General features: G+C 44.3%; 1 protein-coding gene across 3 annotated transcripts in view; it reads right to left on the bottom strand.

Annotated features, from left to right (window-relative positions):
• CDK19 (cyclin dependent kinase 19) overlaps positions 1-19,071 on the bottom strand; it is a 1,513,666-nt gene that overhangs the window by 398,010 nt on the left and 1,096,585 nt on the right. For all 3 annotated transcript variants that reach the window (XM_078649167.1, XM_078649166.1, XM_078649165.1), the window contains one exon: positions 657-788. In XM_078649167.1, coding sequence (XP_078505293.1) covers positions 657-788 — 132 coding nt within the window. The remainder of the gene's footprint in view (positions 1-656; positions 789-19,071) is intronic.

Genomic DNA, 19,071 nt, shown 5'->3' with positions numbered 1-19,071 from the left:
AAATCGCAATTTTGCGATTTCTTAAATTGCGGAAATTACAAAAATGATAATGCATCCCAAAAATTGGAATTGCATTCCCAAACGGCCGAATTTTGCGATTCGCACCATTTGCGAATGCAATGTCCATTGATGCATGTGCCCCTTAAACCTTTCTCCACCCCAAACATCAAGGTACAACTTTGTTCTAAGACAACTACAGGTATTTTGTTTCCCCACAAGGCTATCTTGGATAACCGTGCTGTTTAATGCTGGTGCTTTATATGTATTCCTAAGTGGCAACCATGATAAATACTGAAGTGAATTCCTAAGCTTAAAAATGTTTTCTTATAGAAATATGCGTTTCTAATATTTCTCCTTTTTGAGTGACAAAATGCATTGTAACAAAAACATGTTTAAGACGGTAATAAATCACAATTTTAACTCATCAAAGTTTGTTCTGTTTCCATTTAGTGACTGTTCGTAATTTCTTAATAATTAGGGATTATAACTTGTGACCATGAGGTCGAACACAGGCCCCTACAGTGGATGCATTAGTCCACTGCGCCACCAGACCCGGCGTTAAAGGAAGGAGCTTAACTAGGAGAAGGGGTACTGCATGCTTGAAATAAAATATGTCATTCCTTTACTGTCCGATTAATTACATCATAATCACTTACCAATTGCCTTAGTGTAATGCCTCGCACCAAGCAAAAGCTCTGGAGCTCTGTACCAAAACGTTACCACAACTGGATCCAAATCAGCCAGTGGTTTTAATGGAGAATGGAACAATCTTGCAAACCCCATGTCAGCTAAAAAGCAAATACACACAATTCGCATGAGAGTAATACTGCAAGGTTACATGCACATTTTTACAAAACTCCACAAATACACAATTACAAATGTTTTGTAGTAACAAAAAACAAACAAATAATGTTTATTAAACTAAGTGAGTTAAATATCTAGATAATCTATGTTACTAATTATGTTATCATGTACTGGTAAACATGCATTCTCCTGCATTAAAATATATACATTTTTCTAGTTTATCCAACCCTGTTCCTCATTTGACACATTTAGGTGTTTAAACATTAGTGTGCTCTGTTTAGTGTGATAACTGTTTAATGCAAACACACAATAAAGATCCACGCTTCCTGAACAGCTGGCTGCTGACACCAGGCACTACATTGGCTATATATAGTACACAACCCTCTAATTTCTAATTCCATCAAAGGCGGAATATAAATAAAACTAACTTCTGATCCAATATCAACATTCCATATCGGATTCTAATATAGCTTAGAGCCCAACTTAGCGAGCTGTACCAGCCATTAAAGGCCTGCTTCAGGGCTTTTAACAAGGGAGCGGGCTTTTAATGGCAGGTAGAGCCCGCTATTGAGGGCTATAAGGCTATTAGAACATTCCGCCCCTAGAGGACAGAGTGTTCAAATTCGTAAAACAAAGGCCTCACGGAGCCCGAGGGGGTTGAAATACCCTAAGGCTCTGTGAGGCCTTTGTTCACAACAACTGCTGTGAACAAACATTGGAATGTTGATTCTACTAGCCATTAAAATTCTAGAGCACTCCATTGTCTTCAATGGAGCGCTCAACATTCCAGTGTTCTAAATAGATTTACATCAGGCTACATGCCTTGTACATACCCTTAGAATGGTTAGAAAACTCCTGTCTTTTTTTCCACCTAGTGTCGGCAAGACCCTCATGTGTACCTTGGTGCTGTCCAAGGTGGACTATTGCAACAGACTCCTACTTAATGCTCAGGAGAAAGTCCTTAACAAAATGCAGCTAATCCAGAACGCAGCAGCAAGAATTCTGACCCGCACCCCAAAGTTTACATCAATATTCCCCATCATTCGTTAATTGCACTGGCTGCCGGTCAGAAGCCGAACTAAATTCAAGGCTCTGTGCAGTGCATACAAAGCTATCAACAATAAAGGGCCGGAGTTCCTAAAAAAAGCATTGCGCACTAACACTCCTAAAAGGTCTCTACGCTCATCCTCGGCTCATCTGCTCACAATCCCCCGTACCAAAAAAGTGTCCTGGGGAGACAGACGATTCATAGTGGCTGTTTCCAGATTGTGGAACACCCTCCCCCTCCAAATTAAAAACAGCCCCTCCTTACTGACATTCCGGAAACAAGTAAAGACTTGGCTTTTTAATCAGTAGCCTTCCACCTAAGCGACTCTTGAGTTACCTTCAGCGCCGAGACACCCCAGAGTATTTGCGCGGTATACAAATCGCATAAATAAATAAATATCAATATTTTACTATCAGCTGGCGAAATGTCTTCAAGCTACATTGCTGAGATAAGACAGTATGTATACTTAGTAAGTTTATACTTCATGAAAAGATGTGTTTCAAGATTTTTCCTGAAATTGACAAGGTCTCAGGGATTAAAGCACAGTACCCTGGGCAAAGGAATTATGTTTTTGCTATGCCTTGAATTTTGCTGTTCCCAGGCGAAGATTGTTCTTGCGGTGTGTCTTTCGCCAGGTACTTCAGACAATTGTGATGGCTGGCCATATAGGTCAAACATGCTGCATTGAACATGGTTACTCTTAATGGGGATGCTGATGATGGAAGAGTAGGACTGGTTGCAGCATTTTGAAGTGGGGTTCAGGTTAGGTGCACTGCTGGGTGTTCTTTGCTCTTATGATGGTGAATCAGTTTTTTGGGACCTGCGGAGAGACTTGTGCTCGACAGGATGCTCGAACGAGCAGTTAGTGCCATTAGTAATGAAATTGACAGAACCGAACGGAGGCTCTCCATCAATTCAGACAGCCTCAGTGGGGGTCTTCTAGGCCTGTCCCCTTGCTTTACATTTGATTTACTCACAGTTACACCCCATAACAGTGCTGAGCCTTTTTCCACACAAGGCCCTATAACAAACTAAACACTGACTCTTACATCTGCTATTCCCCCTGATCTTTCCAAAGCTCCATCAATAAGACCTTGTCTACAACATTAATAAAGGGAGTTAAATGCGGTAAAGCGCGTAAACAGGCGGCTAGCCCTCTTCCTTTCCCCCCACGAGACTCCGCAAGCGACTGTTCATGTGCCCGAGGTGGACCCACTGCCTGTCTTGGTTAGAAGCACAAAAGCCCCAGAGAGCACAGTTCCATCTTCAGTACAACTCTCACAGGCAGACAAGTCACATCTCATTAACTCCTTTAACAACCTCTTGGCTACCCAGCTGAAGGCCTTTTCAGAAAATCTGTGCTCATCAATTAAAACTTTTTTTCTCCTTTGGTCTTACGTGTAGATACTATTGAGTCCAACTTGGCTGCCCTTGGCATTAATCTCACAGGTTTAGCCAAAGGTACTTCGATTAGCACCATCTCCAAGTTTTGTTCCTTGAAAAGGACTCCTAATGGTCCTCCTGAAAAGCCTATCCCAGCAAAACAGGCCATGTCATCTGCCAGCAACTTGCCAGTACAAGCTGCTGTAGGAAGTTGGATACCTGACTATGGTTACCCCAGATTTTTTGCCTAGTGTTTAGCTGGTTTTCTACTTAGTTGGCCTGGGATCCTACTAATCAGGGCCCCAGGCTATCTGCTCTCACTGTAAAATGGATTCCATGTACTTTATGTACATACCTAATTGGATATTGGGTCACCTTATGAGCCCCTGTATAGTGTACCATAGGTACCCAGGGCATAGGTTTATCCAAGGCCACCAGGGGCTGCAGCATGAATTATGCCACCCCTGTCTGGCCATCCAAACTGACACAACTGGCTGATCACTAAGCTGGGGCAAGGTCGTGTAATCACCCCTTGCTTATATATAGTATTCCTATACCTACCCTTATATCTAGACACATATACACCTATATGTCACTCCTATGGCAGGCCTTAACAATCCTGGAGTCAGAGTGCTTGGTTTTATGTGAGATGAGGCTCTAGCATGAGCTGAGCCTGTCTGCAGCTTTCGGAACCATGTCGTTATAGCTGTTCTAGGATATAGCCATAACATATACTCTTAAGTGCTTTATGAACCTCGTGGTTAAAGGCTAACTTTGGTTTGGCTTTATCAAAACATGGAGAAGACATGTTGTTCCTACTAATCCCGGTTAAAGTTAACCAGAGCCTCAGCATCACAAAATGGATGCTGCTGCCACAGACACAAGTCTGACCTCCTACTGCTGGGAGTCCTTCCAGCGAGGGAGACTTGGACAATAGGTTTCCTGTCTTGGGAGGTGCTAGCACCACCCCAGACAGGCCATAGCGTATTGGGGCAGGGAGGGCTGAATGAAATGAGACACTGCCTGGGGCACACAAGGTGTCCCATGCATAGTCCAGTTCAAACCGGTGCTGGGGCACTCCAGCCCCAGCTCTGGCGCGAAACTGGACAAAGGGAAAGGGGTGTAACCACCCCCTTCCTGGGTCCCACCCATAGGAGGGACCTAGAAGGTAATCCAGCCCCTACATTGGTATATAGGTAGGAGCTGAGTCCCAAGACTTTAGATTTTATCCTGACTGAAACTTGAAATGAAACTCTGGACCTTCGACATTCTACTCGACATAGAAGAGTGAAGAATCGCCCTTGTGGTCAAGGAGTGACCACCCTATGCAAACAGGCACCATCAAGCGATCAACGGTTTGCTTTGTCGACGCTCCTGCCGGAGCCCGAGCACTGAGCCTGACAAGACCCGGATTTCCAGACTTCCAACAGCCCGATCCACAGTCACAGCAGAGCTGAGACCCGTGGAGGCGACGAGAGACGTGGGACCGGCCATCTTGGAAAGCCAGCGAATTGCTTTCCGTGCAACTTCTGAGGCACCCTCGAAGTTGTGCATTGGGGATTGAGAAGCCCCAGCCCCAAGCACCAACTGCATCGAAGATCAGCCCTCCACACTCCACGAGTTCTGCTTGGGGCCCTTCTGCATTTTCCTGCTCGACGCGTCTGTCCGGTCACTTGCCCGTTGGCTAGTGGCCTCTGTGACGAAGAACCCTTTGATTTGCATCGCTGGTCTGGTTGCTCCAGACTGGCCCCTGCTTCCCTGAAAAGGAAAAGCCAATCAGACCTTGCTGGTCTGATTAAGAAGCCATCTTCGATTCCTGCGTGGGTTGCCTTTGCCAAGGCTTGTTGACTCCAATCCGGAAGCCGACACGGCCGACAGCGAGAGCCTTCATGGGACAGTCCGTATCCAGCTCCTGGTCATCGTCGACACCTCCTGGTCCACGTGGCTGCAGAGACAAGCTTCATGACATCACCTGATCGCATCCCGACATCGCCTGGTTCCTTCCTGGTTCCTTCCTGGTCACTGGCTAGTGACCCAGACTCTGTCGCCTCTGCTTTAAGGTACTCTTCATCCTCGATCCGCCCTTGGATCCAACTGGACACTTCCCTCCTGGTCGCCTGCAGCATCTTTCTTCAAGGCTCCATAGGATTCAGCGACGAAACCGACACACTTTGACACCTATGCACCCGCTTCCTGTGGGTGAGGTAACGCGAGTATTTCGGTACTCCTGTGGGTATTGACTATCCTAGTGTCCTAGTTTCAAGTAGCTTTTTCCTAGTCCATCCGGAAGTGCCCTAAAAGAACTAGTTTCCAATTCTTTCGTTCCCATTCTAACTCTATGGTAACACGCGGGTGTGTAAAGACACTGCACACGCATCCCGTGGGTCTCCTGCTCCCTAACCTTTGGTAGTACAGCGTAGCCCCAGCGATACTCCAGGCCCTAGGCCTATCCTTTGTTCGTGATGTGGTTCTTATACCACTATTTTAGTACATGGTTCGAAGTGCCCCTAGGGCATTACTGTATTTTGTGCAACTTATTGTATGTTGATTAAGTTTCTTGTTATGTGCTTGTGCCTCTGACCTCATAAGGAGTTCAGAGGAGTAATTTAGTAATAAATACATATATATTTTTCATATATAACCTGTGTGGTGTCCTTTCATTTGGTATTAAAGGGATTGCATATGGTAAAACAGCTGCCTTCACATGCCCTCTTGAGTTTAGCCTAAGACTGCTTTGTCCATGCTACCACTAGGATAGCTGGTCTATAAGGTTTACTTTACAACCATCACCATAAGGGTTGTTTGCACTGGTGCAAGGTGCTCACTAGAATAGTGATCATCATATACCAGGCCAACTTCTCACAGCTGCCTTCACTCATATTAAAATCCCTGCTCTTGATCAGATAGCAGACCAAGCACCTCCGTCCTCTTCTCGTTTCACCAATATTGCAAAGGATCCAGAGATCAGAGTGGCACCGACTCACTTCCAGATGCAGTCAATCAATTCAATTTTCAAAGCTTTATTCGACTTCAGTCATAAAAGCATTACCACCTAACTCTATACAATAAATACTAAATCTAATACACAAAATATAAAATGAGTATTAAACAAGAAATCCGTCGAATACATTAGCTATTTATAGCATTTTTAAGAACCACCCTGGCTCGTACTCGCAAGACAAGGCATTAAAAACATAGTAGACGAGATACCTCACAACATTTTTCCTAATAGGGTGCGTGTGCGAATCACCCAAGCCCAAGCTAAAAACTTTGCAACAGCAATTGCAAACTGTGGAATTCTAAGTGCAACAGCTTGGCTACGCGTCCCCAGGTTGAGACAAACAGGTCTTATCCATTTGTGACGCGGGTTGGCATATAAAGGACAGCAAAACAATATATGGGAGACATGCTCGACTTTGTCCTTACAGTGATAACAATGCTCGTCCCAAGATATAGACCATTTCTTTTTAAACACATTTACTGGGAGTGATCCAGCTCTGAATTGAAAGTACAGCTTCCTGTCGTACGGCTTCTCAATCAAGTCCCAGTACGCTTCATACAAGGGAGCCATTTTTAAGTCCAGAAAGCGCCTCGTCAGCGAGGTGTTAGACCCATTGCAGAAAGTTCTAAGATTCACCATCTCCCAGTACATTTGTTTCAGCCTGATCTTTGAAGGGAAACAGGACACATCAGTATTACACCATAAGTGATCTAATTTTAGTTGTTGCAATACCCCCCGTAGGTCTTTCAACCAGGCAATTTTATGGAAGCGGTCTAGTAGAACAATATCAGTCAATGCTAAAGCGTAATGTGCTAACTCCAGGGTCACCATTAAGCGTCTCCAATATAACAGTGGACGCAAACCTCGCTAAATCTGCAATGCTTCTCCTGCCAAGATCTAGTTTTAGAGGGATGGTTGGCGTACTTTGTGGTACCCCTGCCAGCCCACGAAGGAACTTATTTTCTGCAGTAGTCAGGTTTGTTAGATCACTAAGACCCCATAGCTCTGAGCCATATAGGCTAGCACTTATAACTTTCATCTGGTAGATTTCAAGAACACACTTTACTGGCTTGGTCAGAGAAGCTCTATGTTTTAGTGATAATGCTCCTGCTAATTGTCTGAACTTCAATACAGCAGTATCTATGTGTGTCTTCCATTTCAAGTTCCCCTGTATTGTTATTCCAAGGTAGGTAAAAGCATCTACCTGCTCAAGGGGGATACCTTTGAAAGTGATAACGCCTTTAAACAATGAATGGTGGTTCATACACATAAACTTTGTCTTGCTAGTATTCAGTTCCAGACCTCGAGAATCACAGAACTCCCCAAATGCGTTCACCGCCTTTTGGAGACCACTAGGTGTACGCGATAGTATAAGCGTATCGTCCGCAAACATTAGTACGGGAACATGTGATCCAGCTATTTTGGGGGCATCAGAAGGGGATCTTTTCAGAAATTCTACAATACCATTTATGTATATCGAGAACAATGTAGGTGCTAGACCGCAACCTTGCCTCACCCCGCGCTCTACGGGGAAAGGCTCAGTTACTTCTCCCTGTGAGCCCCATCTAATTTTGGCGTAAATATTTTCATGCAGTCGCATCAGGAGCGTGAGAAGTTCTTGGTTTATCCCTGCGTCAGCTAGGACCCTCCAAAGCTTGTCCCTGGGAACCAAGTCAAAAGCTGACTTTAGGTCCACAAAGACAGCATATAGAGGGCTGTTATTTAAAATGACGTTTCTCCAGTACAGGGCAATGAAGTAAAAAACCTGGTCAATGGAACTTGTCAGGGGACGGAACCCCGCTTGATATGGTGACAAGATATTATTTTCCTCTATCCATACTTGGAGCTTATTTTGCACCATTCGTCCCATCAGTTTCTGAGCTGAATCAATGAGACTGATGGGTCTGTAATTACTGGGGAGGGATTTGTCACCTTTTTTAAAAACTGGAATAATTTCCGCCCCTTTCCAGGACAAAGGTACTTCACCACCCATCGCCACTGCATTTGCAAGCCAAGCAAAATATGTACACCATATATTCCGATCAATTAAATAGACATCTGCTGGTATTCCGTCCATACCTGGCGCTCTTCCCCTCGTTACGCAGTCAAGGGCTGCGTTTACATCATTTTCATTAAACATTTCATGTTTGTAGAAAACAGCCGGCGGTAGAGCAACGCAGGCTTGCGACTGATTTCGAGCATATTGGGGTTTGAAGAATTCTATCCAGTTATTAATGGCAACATTGTTTTGAGGTGGTGCGGGCAACCCTCCCCGATCCCACTTCACTATGGACCAGAATAACTTCGAATCTCTGGCTGCACATGCAGTTTTAAGCTCACCCCATAGTTCCTCATCCCATAACCTCTTAGCCTGTTTTTGTGTGCGTCTATATGTGTCCCTTGCTTTCCTAACTGTGTCGGCGTTTCCTAGTTGAAGTTCTCTACTAAGATTCTGGCGTGCCAGTCTACAACTTTTTCCATACCATCCCTGTTTACTTTGGTGTTTTTTGCCTTTGTTATGGCCTGCTGGTTTTAAGAAGAATGTTTGCAATCTACAGAAAAGTTTTTTATGAGCTTCCATTAAAATGTCTCTGAAGTTAGGGTTACTTGTGAGTAGTTTTATGTTATTTACTTCCTCTCCAACTACTCTCTTAAGTTCATCTAGCTTCCCCTCGTCCTCTACTAGCTTTCCCCATTTTAGTTGCCGCTGATTGTTTGTACATACTAGATCCAAGGTCACCCTCTCTTCCTCTAAGCTTATCACCCTTTCCTCTGAATAGGACTTGAAGGCCATGCACAATGGATTATGATCGCTTTCCATTCTTTTTACCACGGTCATATCAATCAATTTATTCCAGACCCTGGTATCTACCAGAAAATAGTCAATTCTACTAGATGCCCGTCCGTTATCAAAAGTACAGTTACCATCGCGATCTGATAATGTGCGACCATTCGCGGCTCTAAGGCCTCTGGCTAAGCAAAGGCTCTTCACTTGGATGGCCACCGTACTCCATCTTTTAACTGCAGCTATCTCAAGCTCGGGGATTCCCCATTTAATGTCCTCTTCCTCTGCTAAGAATTTATCCTCTTGACCCAAGGGTTCAAAAGTAGTGTTTATATCCCCCCGACAATAATAAATTGTTCTAGGGGCAATAATTCTAGCTCTTGCTCGAGGACCGTTATTACATTTGAGGTTTTCCCCCCTCTAACTCCCCTAGCATATATGTTAAAGAGGGCTAGCTCTTCACCATTGTCCCATCTAATATTAACTGATAGTATGTCCCCAGTTGGGAGCGATCTTTGCTGGATTGTACACTTCAGCGACAGGCGAACCCAAATTAGCAAACCTCCGGATGGGCGGCCTTTACCATTTGCCACTGCAGAAATAAAAAAATTTAGGTACCCTACTCGATATACAGGGCTTTGCGACCATGTTTCTTGGAATAATATAATGTCATGAAGGTCGATAAAAGCACACCATTCAGGGGATGTTACTTTATTCGCTATCCCAGCAAGATTCCAAGAAATGAAAGACAATGATGGATTAGATGTGGCAAGCCCTGTCTGGCCTAATCTTGAGAGGTTACTTTTATTTATATTCCGCTGTGTTGTGTCTACTGCTAAAAATTCCGAGGAAATGCCAATGGGATCAAGTAGGCAAGCCTCCTGTACTGGCTCACTGCCATTACATCGGCCTAAGCAGCTGTACCACTCCAAGGTATCGGACCCTCCCTCCCTGTTTTTGCTATTGGGAGCTTCCTTACGATTGGCTATCTGAGTCGGGGCTTGATATACGAGTCAATCGCAATCATTTAGATTAGATAGTGCTGCGAATCTGTTTTCTAAGTTAACACCCCAGTCCCCTCTTTGGGCACCCCCACCCACACCCCCTCCCCTTCTGTTTGCCACTGTAGTCCATTTAGTTCTCAAAACACTTGGTTTAGCAATAAAACCTCTTCTGCTATAGAAAAAGTCAAGTGTGAGAGGAATAATTTCTGCTGTTCTACGTTGAGGGGGCAGGAGGTTAGATAGAACATCAGGCAATACTTCTGGCCCCTTAAAATTAAGTACCACGCAGTCACCTTCAAATCTTTTAGGGCTACTGCCTATCCATTTCACTCTTCTGGCAGTTAGTAATTCCTCTGAGAGTTTGTGTTTGCCCCAATGGGTGATATGCATATTATTTGTTAGCCAGTATAAAGCTTTACTTAGAAGTGATTGGGAAGACTCTGTCTGGCCAGGTTTCAGGATTGGTACATTTGCAAGAACCAGGATCAGCGGGGATGCTTCTACGATTAACTCCACTGGACCCGGTTCCGGAAAAGAATCTTCCCCAGACCCGTTAGTTGCTAGCGGATCTGATGCGCAATGGGCGTTTACTATTAGGGATGGTGTGGGGATAGGTGGATGAGTCGGGACCACCGACTCCCCACCTTCTCCAATTCCACCTTCCCTGAGTTTAATTTGCTCAAATTTGTCCATCACCTGGTTAGGTATTTCTCCCATATTTTCATTTGTGTTCAACAGGAGACCCTCGAGTTTGTGCACTTTATCAGTTAGTTGGTCAATCTTAGATAGCAGTGGTTTAATTATACCCCTCATTTTTTGGTCAAACATTCCCATGAGTTTCTTGATGTTAGCTTCATCCCACATCATACTGCCCTCGTCCTCAGCTCCTGCAATCTCTGTGTTATTTTTCCTAGGTGGGGTTGCTGGTCTTTTTCTACTAGAACGTAATCCAGTACGTCTAGGTTGTCCCTTAGTGGCCCCTCTGGTCACCCTAGGTGCAGGAACAGGTACAGGTTTGGAGGAGCTATCCACCACGATTTCTAAGTCTAAATCTGAATCATCATGATCAGCCTCAATTATTTTGCTCAATATAACCGGTGACGATACATTATACACGGGGCTATCAGTACTAATCTGAGAAAGAACCCCTCCCTCACTGGCATCTTCTGCTTCCTGTAAGTTAACTCGAGGGTTGCTCAGTATGGGAAGCAACGATGTGTTAAGAGCGGGGCTATCAGTACTAATCTGGGTGAACACCCCTAATTCACTGGAGTTGTCTAAATCCTGTGAATTAATTTGGGAGGAATCAGTTGAAATCATATTGGGTGTAAGACTCAGACCCAGAGAAAACCGTCTATCGTTGTTTATCTTAGCGACCACTTGGACCAAATAGTTGTCCATAGTGTTTGATGGGGCAGTACCTTGTTTTTGTTTGGACATAATTAAGAAAAAAAACTCTCCACGAACACAATGACCCAAAATAATATCAAGCCTATTGACAAGAGTCACTGCTAACGAATACTTTTAGACCTCTCCTTATAGTCATTAATAGGAGCTTATGGTACTTCAAAGTTATCACGGAAAGTTAATCACTCACGAGGATGAAAGGGCAGTATTCCTGGTCCAGTCCAGTCACTGCCAGTCGCGGACTGTCGCAGACTGTCCCGCCCTTGTCCCGGGCTTCTCCCGGGACGCTCCCGCGCGCTCCCGCGCAGCGGGAAGAGTTGCTCCAATTATGGGACGGAGGTGTTCGGGGGGCGTGGCAGACAGGGAGAGCATCCAGGTGCAGGTGATGACAGCGCAAGGGCTCCTGGGCAATGGAGTCCCTGTCCCTCACCTGGCGCTCGCAGCCCTGGTAGTCTTCACGGAGCCCTGGTCTTTAGTCCACAGTTCAAACCCCCAGCACAAATGAAGCGCCCTGTCAGGCGGGCGATGCGGGACCCGCGCAGCGGGTTCCGCGAGGTTTCTCCGAGTTGAGGGAAAACAGGAAAAAAGCAGCAAACAATCAGCTCTCCTTCAGTCTAGCGGTGAGGCGTCTCCAACGATTACAGGGGAAGGCAGGCACCTTTCACTCGGTGCTCGGGGGGCGTGGCAGACAGGGAGAGCGTCCAGGCGCAGGTGATGACAGCGCAGGGGCTCCTGGGCAATGGAGTCCCTGTCCCTCACCTGGCGCTCGCAGCCCTGGTAGTCTTCACGGAGCCCTGGTCTTTAGTCCACAGTTCAAACCCCCAGCACAAACGAAGCGCCCTGTCAGGCGGGCGATGCGGGACCCGCGCAGCGGGTTCCGCGAGGTTTCTCCGAGTTGAGGGAAAACAGGAAAAAAGCAGCAAACAATCAGCTCTCCTTCAGTCTAGCGGTGAGGCGTCTCCAGATACAGTCACAGTTACCAGTCATCAATCTTCCCCCTGCTGCTTACCCGTACGTGGATGTCCAGATAGGGGTCCCCTCATTGGGCCTGGACCAATGCAAATCGTATGAACAGCTTTTAATAAAACTTTAGACTGGCTGGCACAACACAAAGGCTTGCCTTTGTGGCACCCTAAGGACATTTTGCATGCAAGGAGACGCACATGGATTGGACCAAATAGGCCGGACACACATGGGCAGTGCATCGTGGTTAATTTCAGTCTCCCAGATCTGGCATATCATTTGTTATTCAATACCTGATCAAGCAACCGGGCTTCTACTTTCATTTCTATTTTTTTTTTTAGACCCGCTTCTGATTTCAGGCAGTACCCACACAATTCAGTTTTCATCCGTAGTGCTCATGATATAGCTTCTTCTAACTCTCAAAGGGTTCTTAATATATATCGAGATCTCAGCCCGATAGCCACTGTCACTCAACCACCTTCTAATGTCCGAGCGGTACCGCAGGCCTCACAGAGTGTTTCCTCTGCCTGGTGCTCTTTACTTATATCTAATAGAGATGAGGCACTATCTGACTTGTATTGACTCTTAGGCCCTGATTCCTCTGGTATTTCATCTCTGAATGACAACCCCACAGAGATAATCACTGCTACCCCGCCGTCAGAGTTAATGGCACTCGCAACCCGCACTCATACTATGTACACGCACCAAATAACTTTTACTGTACTTAGCTGGAATGTGGCAGGTTTCAAAGGGAAGATCAATAATGAAGATTGGAGGTCATTTGTTTCTAAATTCGATTTAATCCTGTTGCAGGAGTCCTGGCTCATTGCTCCTCCACACTTTGAGGTCTATGCCTGTTATTTGAGTCCTGCTATTCCCTCCACCCATGGCCGGGCGGCGGTGGATTAGCTACCTAGGTAAATTTAAGCCTTCAGGTAGAGGTATCACAGATTAAATCTAGTTCCTCTGCCTTTTTGTCATTAATAATAGGAGTCCCAAAGACAAGTATGGCTTTTTATCTGATAAACTTCTATAACAACAATGTTATCAACGCTAGCTGTTCGCACTATATTAGTCTATTTAATTTTATATCTCTATTACAATCTAAGGCTGATAATTGTGCTCCTCAAGATTACTTTTTTCTTTGCAGTGACTTTAATGCTAATAATAATGGGAGTATCATGTCATTAGACTTTGATCTAGAGATTTCTAAATATCTCACTATCCATGACCTGGTCGACTTATTTAACATTCTTGGGGAGCATGCAATACAGTGATTACTGTTGGGGGGGAGCTTCCCTTATAGATGACATTTTGTTAGTTCAGAATTTTTATCCTGGTTCTCCAAAGGTGAGATCCAGTCCACAGACAGCGAAGATCATAACACCTTAAGTGCTTCTATGCTTTTACCGTGTTTGGGCCTTGCATGCAACAGGAACCTAGCCTCCATTACGCATCTCTCATGAGTTGGCCTACGATTAGTCTGGCGTATGAAGAACCCAAAAGAGTCACTTGCCGCTTTACTTAAGTCACACTTAAATAAATTCCTCTGCTGCCTAGGTGAGAACGTACAAGAATATATGGCTCTCTATTACAATCAGGGACTCTATGCTAAAGTCAATTCGTAGCCCAAATATGGACCCAAGATGGTTCAACTGTGTTTGTTCCCTGGCAAATAGGAAGCAGAGGAAAGCCCTAAATACCTGCCCGGGGAATAAGACCAACATTTCCTTGGCTTACACTGAGTACAAAACAGCTATAGCTAATAGGAAGAGGGAAGTATACAACCAATATTGGGAACTTTTGGAGCATGCGTCCCGGAGAAAGGATAATCAATCCATCTGGGACCTTGTTAAATTAATTTTGTCCAGGAATTTCTCCATCATTCCCTCTCTTCAAAACAATATCTCTGGCGCGGACAGGGTTACCCACTTTGCCTCAATTTATCATATTGAGGACACACCAATTATGTCTGCTTCTCTCCATAATAGATTACAGAGCTCTCCCCCACTTTTCGTAACTCTGGAGAAAGTTGAGTTGGCCATTTATCATAGTAAGGGAGGGAAAGCTCCAGGCCCAGATGGGGTACCGATGGATTTGTTGAAATCCAAGCCCAAAATGTGGGGTCACGAATGCTTTTAACACTTCCCTATCTGTCCCTGTTCCACCCTTATGGTCTACAGCAATAATAGTACCCATATTTAACAAAGGGTGATTGTATGTCACCCAAATGCTATCGGCCCATTTCTCTCATCAACAGCACAATCAAAATCATTGGCAGGGTCATTTATGACCGTCTGGTCAAATGGGCAGCTGATAAGGACATCATTTCCCCTTTTCAATTTGGATTTCAGCCTAGATTAGGAACTAACGAACAATGCCTGAACCTGGCTTTGACCCACGCTAAATACTCCAAGGCTAAACGCTTCCCTATATATTTAGCTTTCATGGATCTATCCACTGCCTTTGATTCACTGAACAGAACCAAACTATGGCTAATGTTGCTGGATCAAGGCGTGGACCCCCCTCTAGTGAATATATTATACTGCTTGCACCTGATCTGCCTAGATTCACTTGGGAAGCTTTCTTCTGAATTCCTTTTAAAGAGTAGAGTGAGGCAAGGTTGCATATTGGCTCCTTTATTATGTATACTATATATTAACGAACTTACAGCCCACTTATCTTCTTCCCACTCAGTCATACCCAGAATCGCAGGCTCCCCTATTCCAAGCTTTACTATATGCAGACGACGCAGTATTGTTAGCCCTGACCCCATAAGCACCGAGTCATCAGGTTGATTGCTTTGCATCATTTATGCCCTCTTTGAATCTCAACACTAATTATTCCAAGTCGCACATCATGTCCTGTGCTCCGGGTAAATTAAGGCATAACAAAATTAGTATCAATGGGCATGTTTTGAGGACTGTTGAGAACTTTTGCTATTTAGGTTTAAATTTCAGCACTACAGGAATCATGGAATCCGCATTGTGCCCCGGTCTGTGTCAATTTAATTAAAATTGCAGGCACAGTCTGCAATCTTATTAGACCGCATATTAGGTGGACTGTGTCTCCATCTCTGACAGTTTATCATTCTCAGTGTATCAATGTAGCTACTTATGGAGAAGGAGTATGGGGTTTTAGTAAATGCTGTTCTCTTCATGCAGAGGACAACCGCTTTTTGTGTAGGCTGTACCGCCCTCCACTCCAAGCCTTATTACCACCTCGAACGAAGCCAGGGTTTTATTGAGGACACAATCCAGCTGGCGCCACTCTTACTATGGGGTTGTATTTGGTTGAACCCAGTCTCTAAACTCTGTAAGGACATTACATCTGACTGCCGGGCGCTGGATAAGGCTTGCGCCATACCCTGGTTGAGTTATATACAAGATACTCTTGGTTCCCTTGGTTTTTCCTGGTGGTATACTGAACCTAGTCGCATCCCTAAAAATGCTAAGTTGGAGGTGAAAACACTTTTTAAGGCCCACTGTGCAAACATTAGGTTGAAACTCGAGTTAACCAAACCGTCTGTGAATGCAGTATTACAGTTTTTCATACACAGACGTCTCCCCTCTGTATTTGTCGCTGGGCCTGTCACGAGAGGAGCAGTCCCTTCTTTTCCGCTTCAGAGCTGGGACAATATACTGGTCTCTCTTTTTCAAAAAATGTTTAGACCAAGGGGGAGTTGACAGCCAGATTCATCAACGGAAAATCGGCTCGCAAAGGGCCAGATTCAGCTAATCTGGCCCTTTGTGAGCGCTTTTTTTGCATTTGGGATTCATCATCCCAAATGCAAAAATCGCAGATTTTGAAATCGCTAAATTGCGAGGAATTGCATTTAAGGAATCTCTATTTGAGATTCCTTAAATGCAATTCATGAACCCTTTTAGAATTGCCAATTCGCAATTTTTGGCCGCTATTTACCGCGAAGTCTGACTTCGTGGTAAATAGCGAAAACTTAGAAAAATGCACTTTAGTGCATTTTTCTATGTTGAATGTTACACACACACATGTCCTTTGGACATGTGTGTGCGCAACACCAGTGTAAATCACCATTTCAGGGGTGCTACAGGGTGTCCTTTGGGCACCCTGGCACCCTTGAAATCACTTCCTTATTTGCGATTCGCTAATTGCTAATCGCAAATAAGGATTGACTCCCCATTCATTCCTTTGGGCCTTATTTGCGATTAGCAATTAGCGAATGGCAAATAAGGAAGATGTAGAAATCGCTATTAATTCCATCCCGTTTTGCGAGTCTTTAATAGCGATTCCTTAATAATCGCTATTAAGACTCGCAAAAGAGGAGCATGATGAATCTGGGGGTGAGTCTCTTGTTGTCCCTGTGATAGTTATTCTGCACAATCACTTTTGCACTTTCAGTTCTTTTGTAATTTGCACAAAAGCACTTTTTAAGACCCCTTTTAAGGAGTCTAGGCCTCCGAAGATGCAGACCAGCCCTCCTGCACATACAATCTTTGTGCTCATCCGAAGTAGTTTAAACTATTTGTACTTTTTTGAAAGCCGCACTCGTGGCTAGAAACACTATCTTGGGCTAGTCTGTTAGATCTCAATGCGCAGTTGTGGCTTATTGCATGGAACTCGGCTGGTATGCTGGATCAATTATGGGGGACAGTAGGAGTGCAGGGCGGACCCTCTCTGAGGTTTTTGTTCTCACTCTATCTCCCTTTTATGCCCCCTCAAGCGCAGCTCCCACCCTTAATTCTGTAATTGTGCACCAAAATTCGATTTTGATCTGTATTCCCTCTTGCTCATCTAAAGCTTGGTTATCCGAAGTACTCAATTCATATCAATTCAATTTCGTTATTCGGATAAGGTCAAATCCATAAAAGTACAAATCGTACTTAAGCACATAAAGAAATAGCACATCACAATAAAAGTGTGTAAAATCAGGTAGGTTAAAAACAGTGTTCATAAAGTGCACCTTATTTTGCGGGCTCACACATCAGTTTTCAAAAAGGCACCTACTTTGAAGGCTAGTTCGTCATCTTCTAAGAGAAGAATGGATCAGTATGCCGATTCGAGATGAATGGGTGAGGTGTTTTTAAAATAGGGTATTAAAAAACATTTAGCATACTTGTTATAAAACTTGCAGAAGAATAAAAAGTGTAATATGGATTGCCCACTCTCGCCGTCGCACGGGCATGGCAAGAAGTCAATGTTAGTTTGGAATCTGAAGTAAAAAGTTCACGGTGCCTGCTCTTAAGCGAAAAAGTAGTCCCCTCTCCCACCTGCCAATAAAATTTGTAAGATAACAAGCCAGCTGGTGAGAGGTATTCTCAATTGGCAAAAAAACAGCTACAGCTGGTTTATTTTCCTCCCTGTCATGTCTTGCCTTGCTATAATGTGTATAAAGTGAGGTGTGTACATCTCTTTTGCTCAAGGTATGTGCCTCATTTGTGTTTGTGAAAATGTGCTCATAGTTAACCTTACTTAGCCTTAGGCACACCTCTACTAGCCATGGAATATCCATTCCCTTATCGCATTCAAGGCAATCTTCTATGATCTTCTGTGTGAGGGTTGCCCCTTGATTTTTCCAGATAGCTAGCCAAAACAAGGCAGGGCGAGCCTGTACATAATCTTTGATATAATGGAGATTCTATTCACTGTGGCAAACATATTGTGATGTAGAAATATTGGCGCCCAGAAGTTTATGACAAAACCTGTTTTCTTCGTGCTGGATACTGCAGCCCCTAGAGGTTCCCCAAACTTCGGTGCCATAAGTGGCTGTGGGAATGCACTGAAGTTTAAAAATGTTTTAAATGGCTAGAACTGCCCCTGTCTTCCTTGGTTGTTGGAGGCTGAGGACCGAGCTAATGGCTTTGGTGAACTTGCTCCTGCAGAAGGCCATATGGTCAGTCCAGGAACCATTTGCAGCGAAAACAAGCCCTAGGTAGGGGAAAGTGTTAGTACGATGTAAACACTGGTTGCCCACAAAGATGGAGTTTAAAAGGCGCTTCCTTGGTCCACAGGCCATTATAAAAGATTGTTTTTAATTGATGCATAAATCTAGGGTAGCCATAAAATCAACAGAACCCTGTACTAAAACATGTAGGGCATTAGGTGTGCGGCCCATTAAAACCGCTTCGTCAGCGTATAATAATGCAGGCAGTGTGTTACCATTGACTCTGAGGACGTCACTAGTTAACTAAATAAATGTTTATGTAAATTATTGATATATATGATGAAAAGCAAGAGGGCCAGGACGCACCCATGTCTGACGCTTCTGCCTACCTTTTTTGGTCTCGGTTGGTGGTATTTGTTCTAGGTATTGGCGCCACAGAGGAAAATCCACCTATGTTATTCTAAATGGATATTTCTTAGGACTGTGCTATAAGGAGAAGAGAACCACACTCCCTCTTCTAGATTAGGCTAGAGCCACACAAAGTTACAGACTCCTTAGCACACGTTTGATAATTCAAGTAATATACATGTGTTTCCACCATACAACAATCATACATTCATGAATAATTAAATCCTTTTTAGTCAAGGTTTTCTTTGGTGCTGTTTAATTTCTGGAGACGTCACAGCCAACACGTGTTTCGTTGTTAGGGGAATGTAACCCACGACTTTCTCAAGGCTATTCTTCTTTATGTTGTTCTTTAGTTGTTGAGGTGATAATTCCAACCCTCAAGGAGTTCTGTTTGGGGACCTTGTTCGT

This window comes from Lissotriton helveticus, chromosome 6 (assembly GCF_964261635.1).
Source record: "Lissotriton helveticus chromosome 6, aLisHel1.1, whole genome shotgun sequence".
NCBI lineage: Eukaryota > Metazoa > Chordata > Amphibia > Caudata > Salamandridae > Lissotriton > Lissotriton helveticus.
This window is presented reverse-complemented; position numbering and strand designations above follow the sequence as displayed.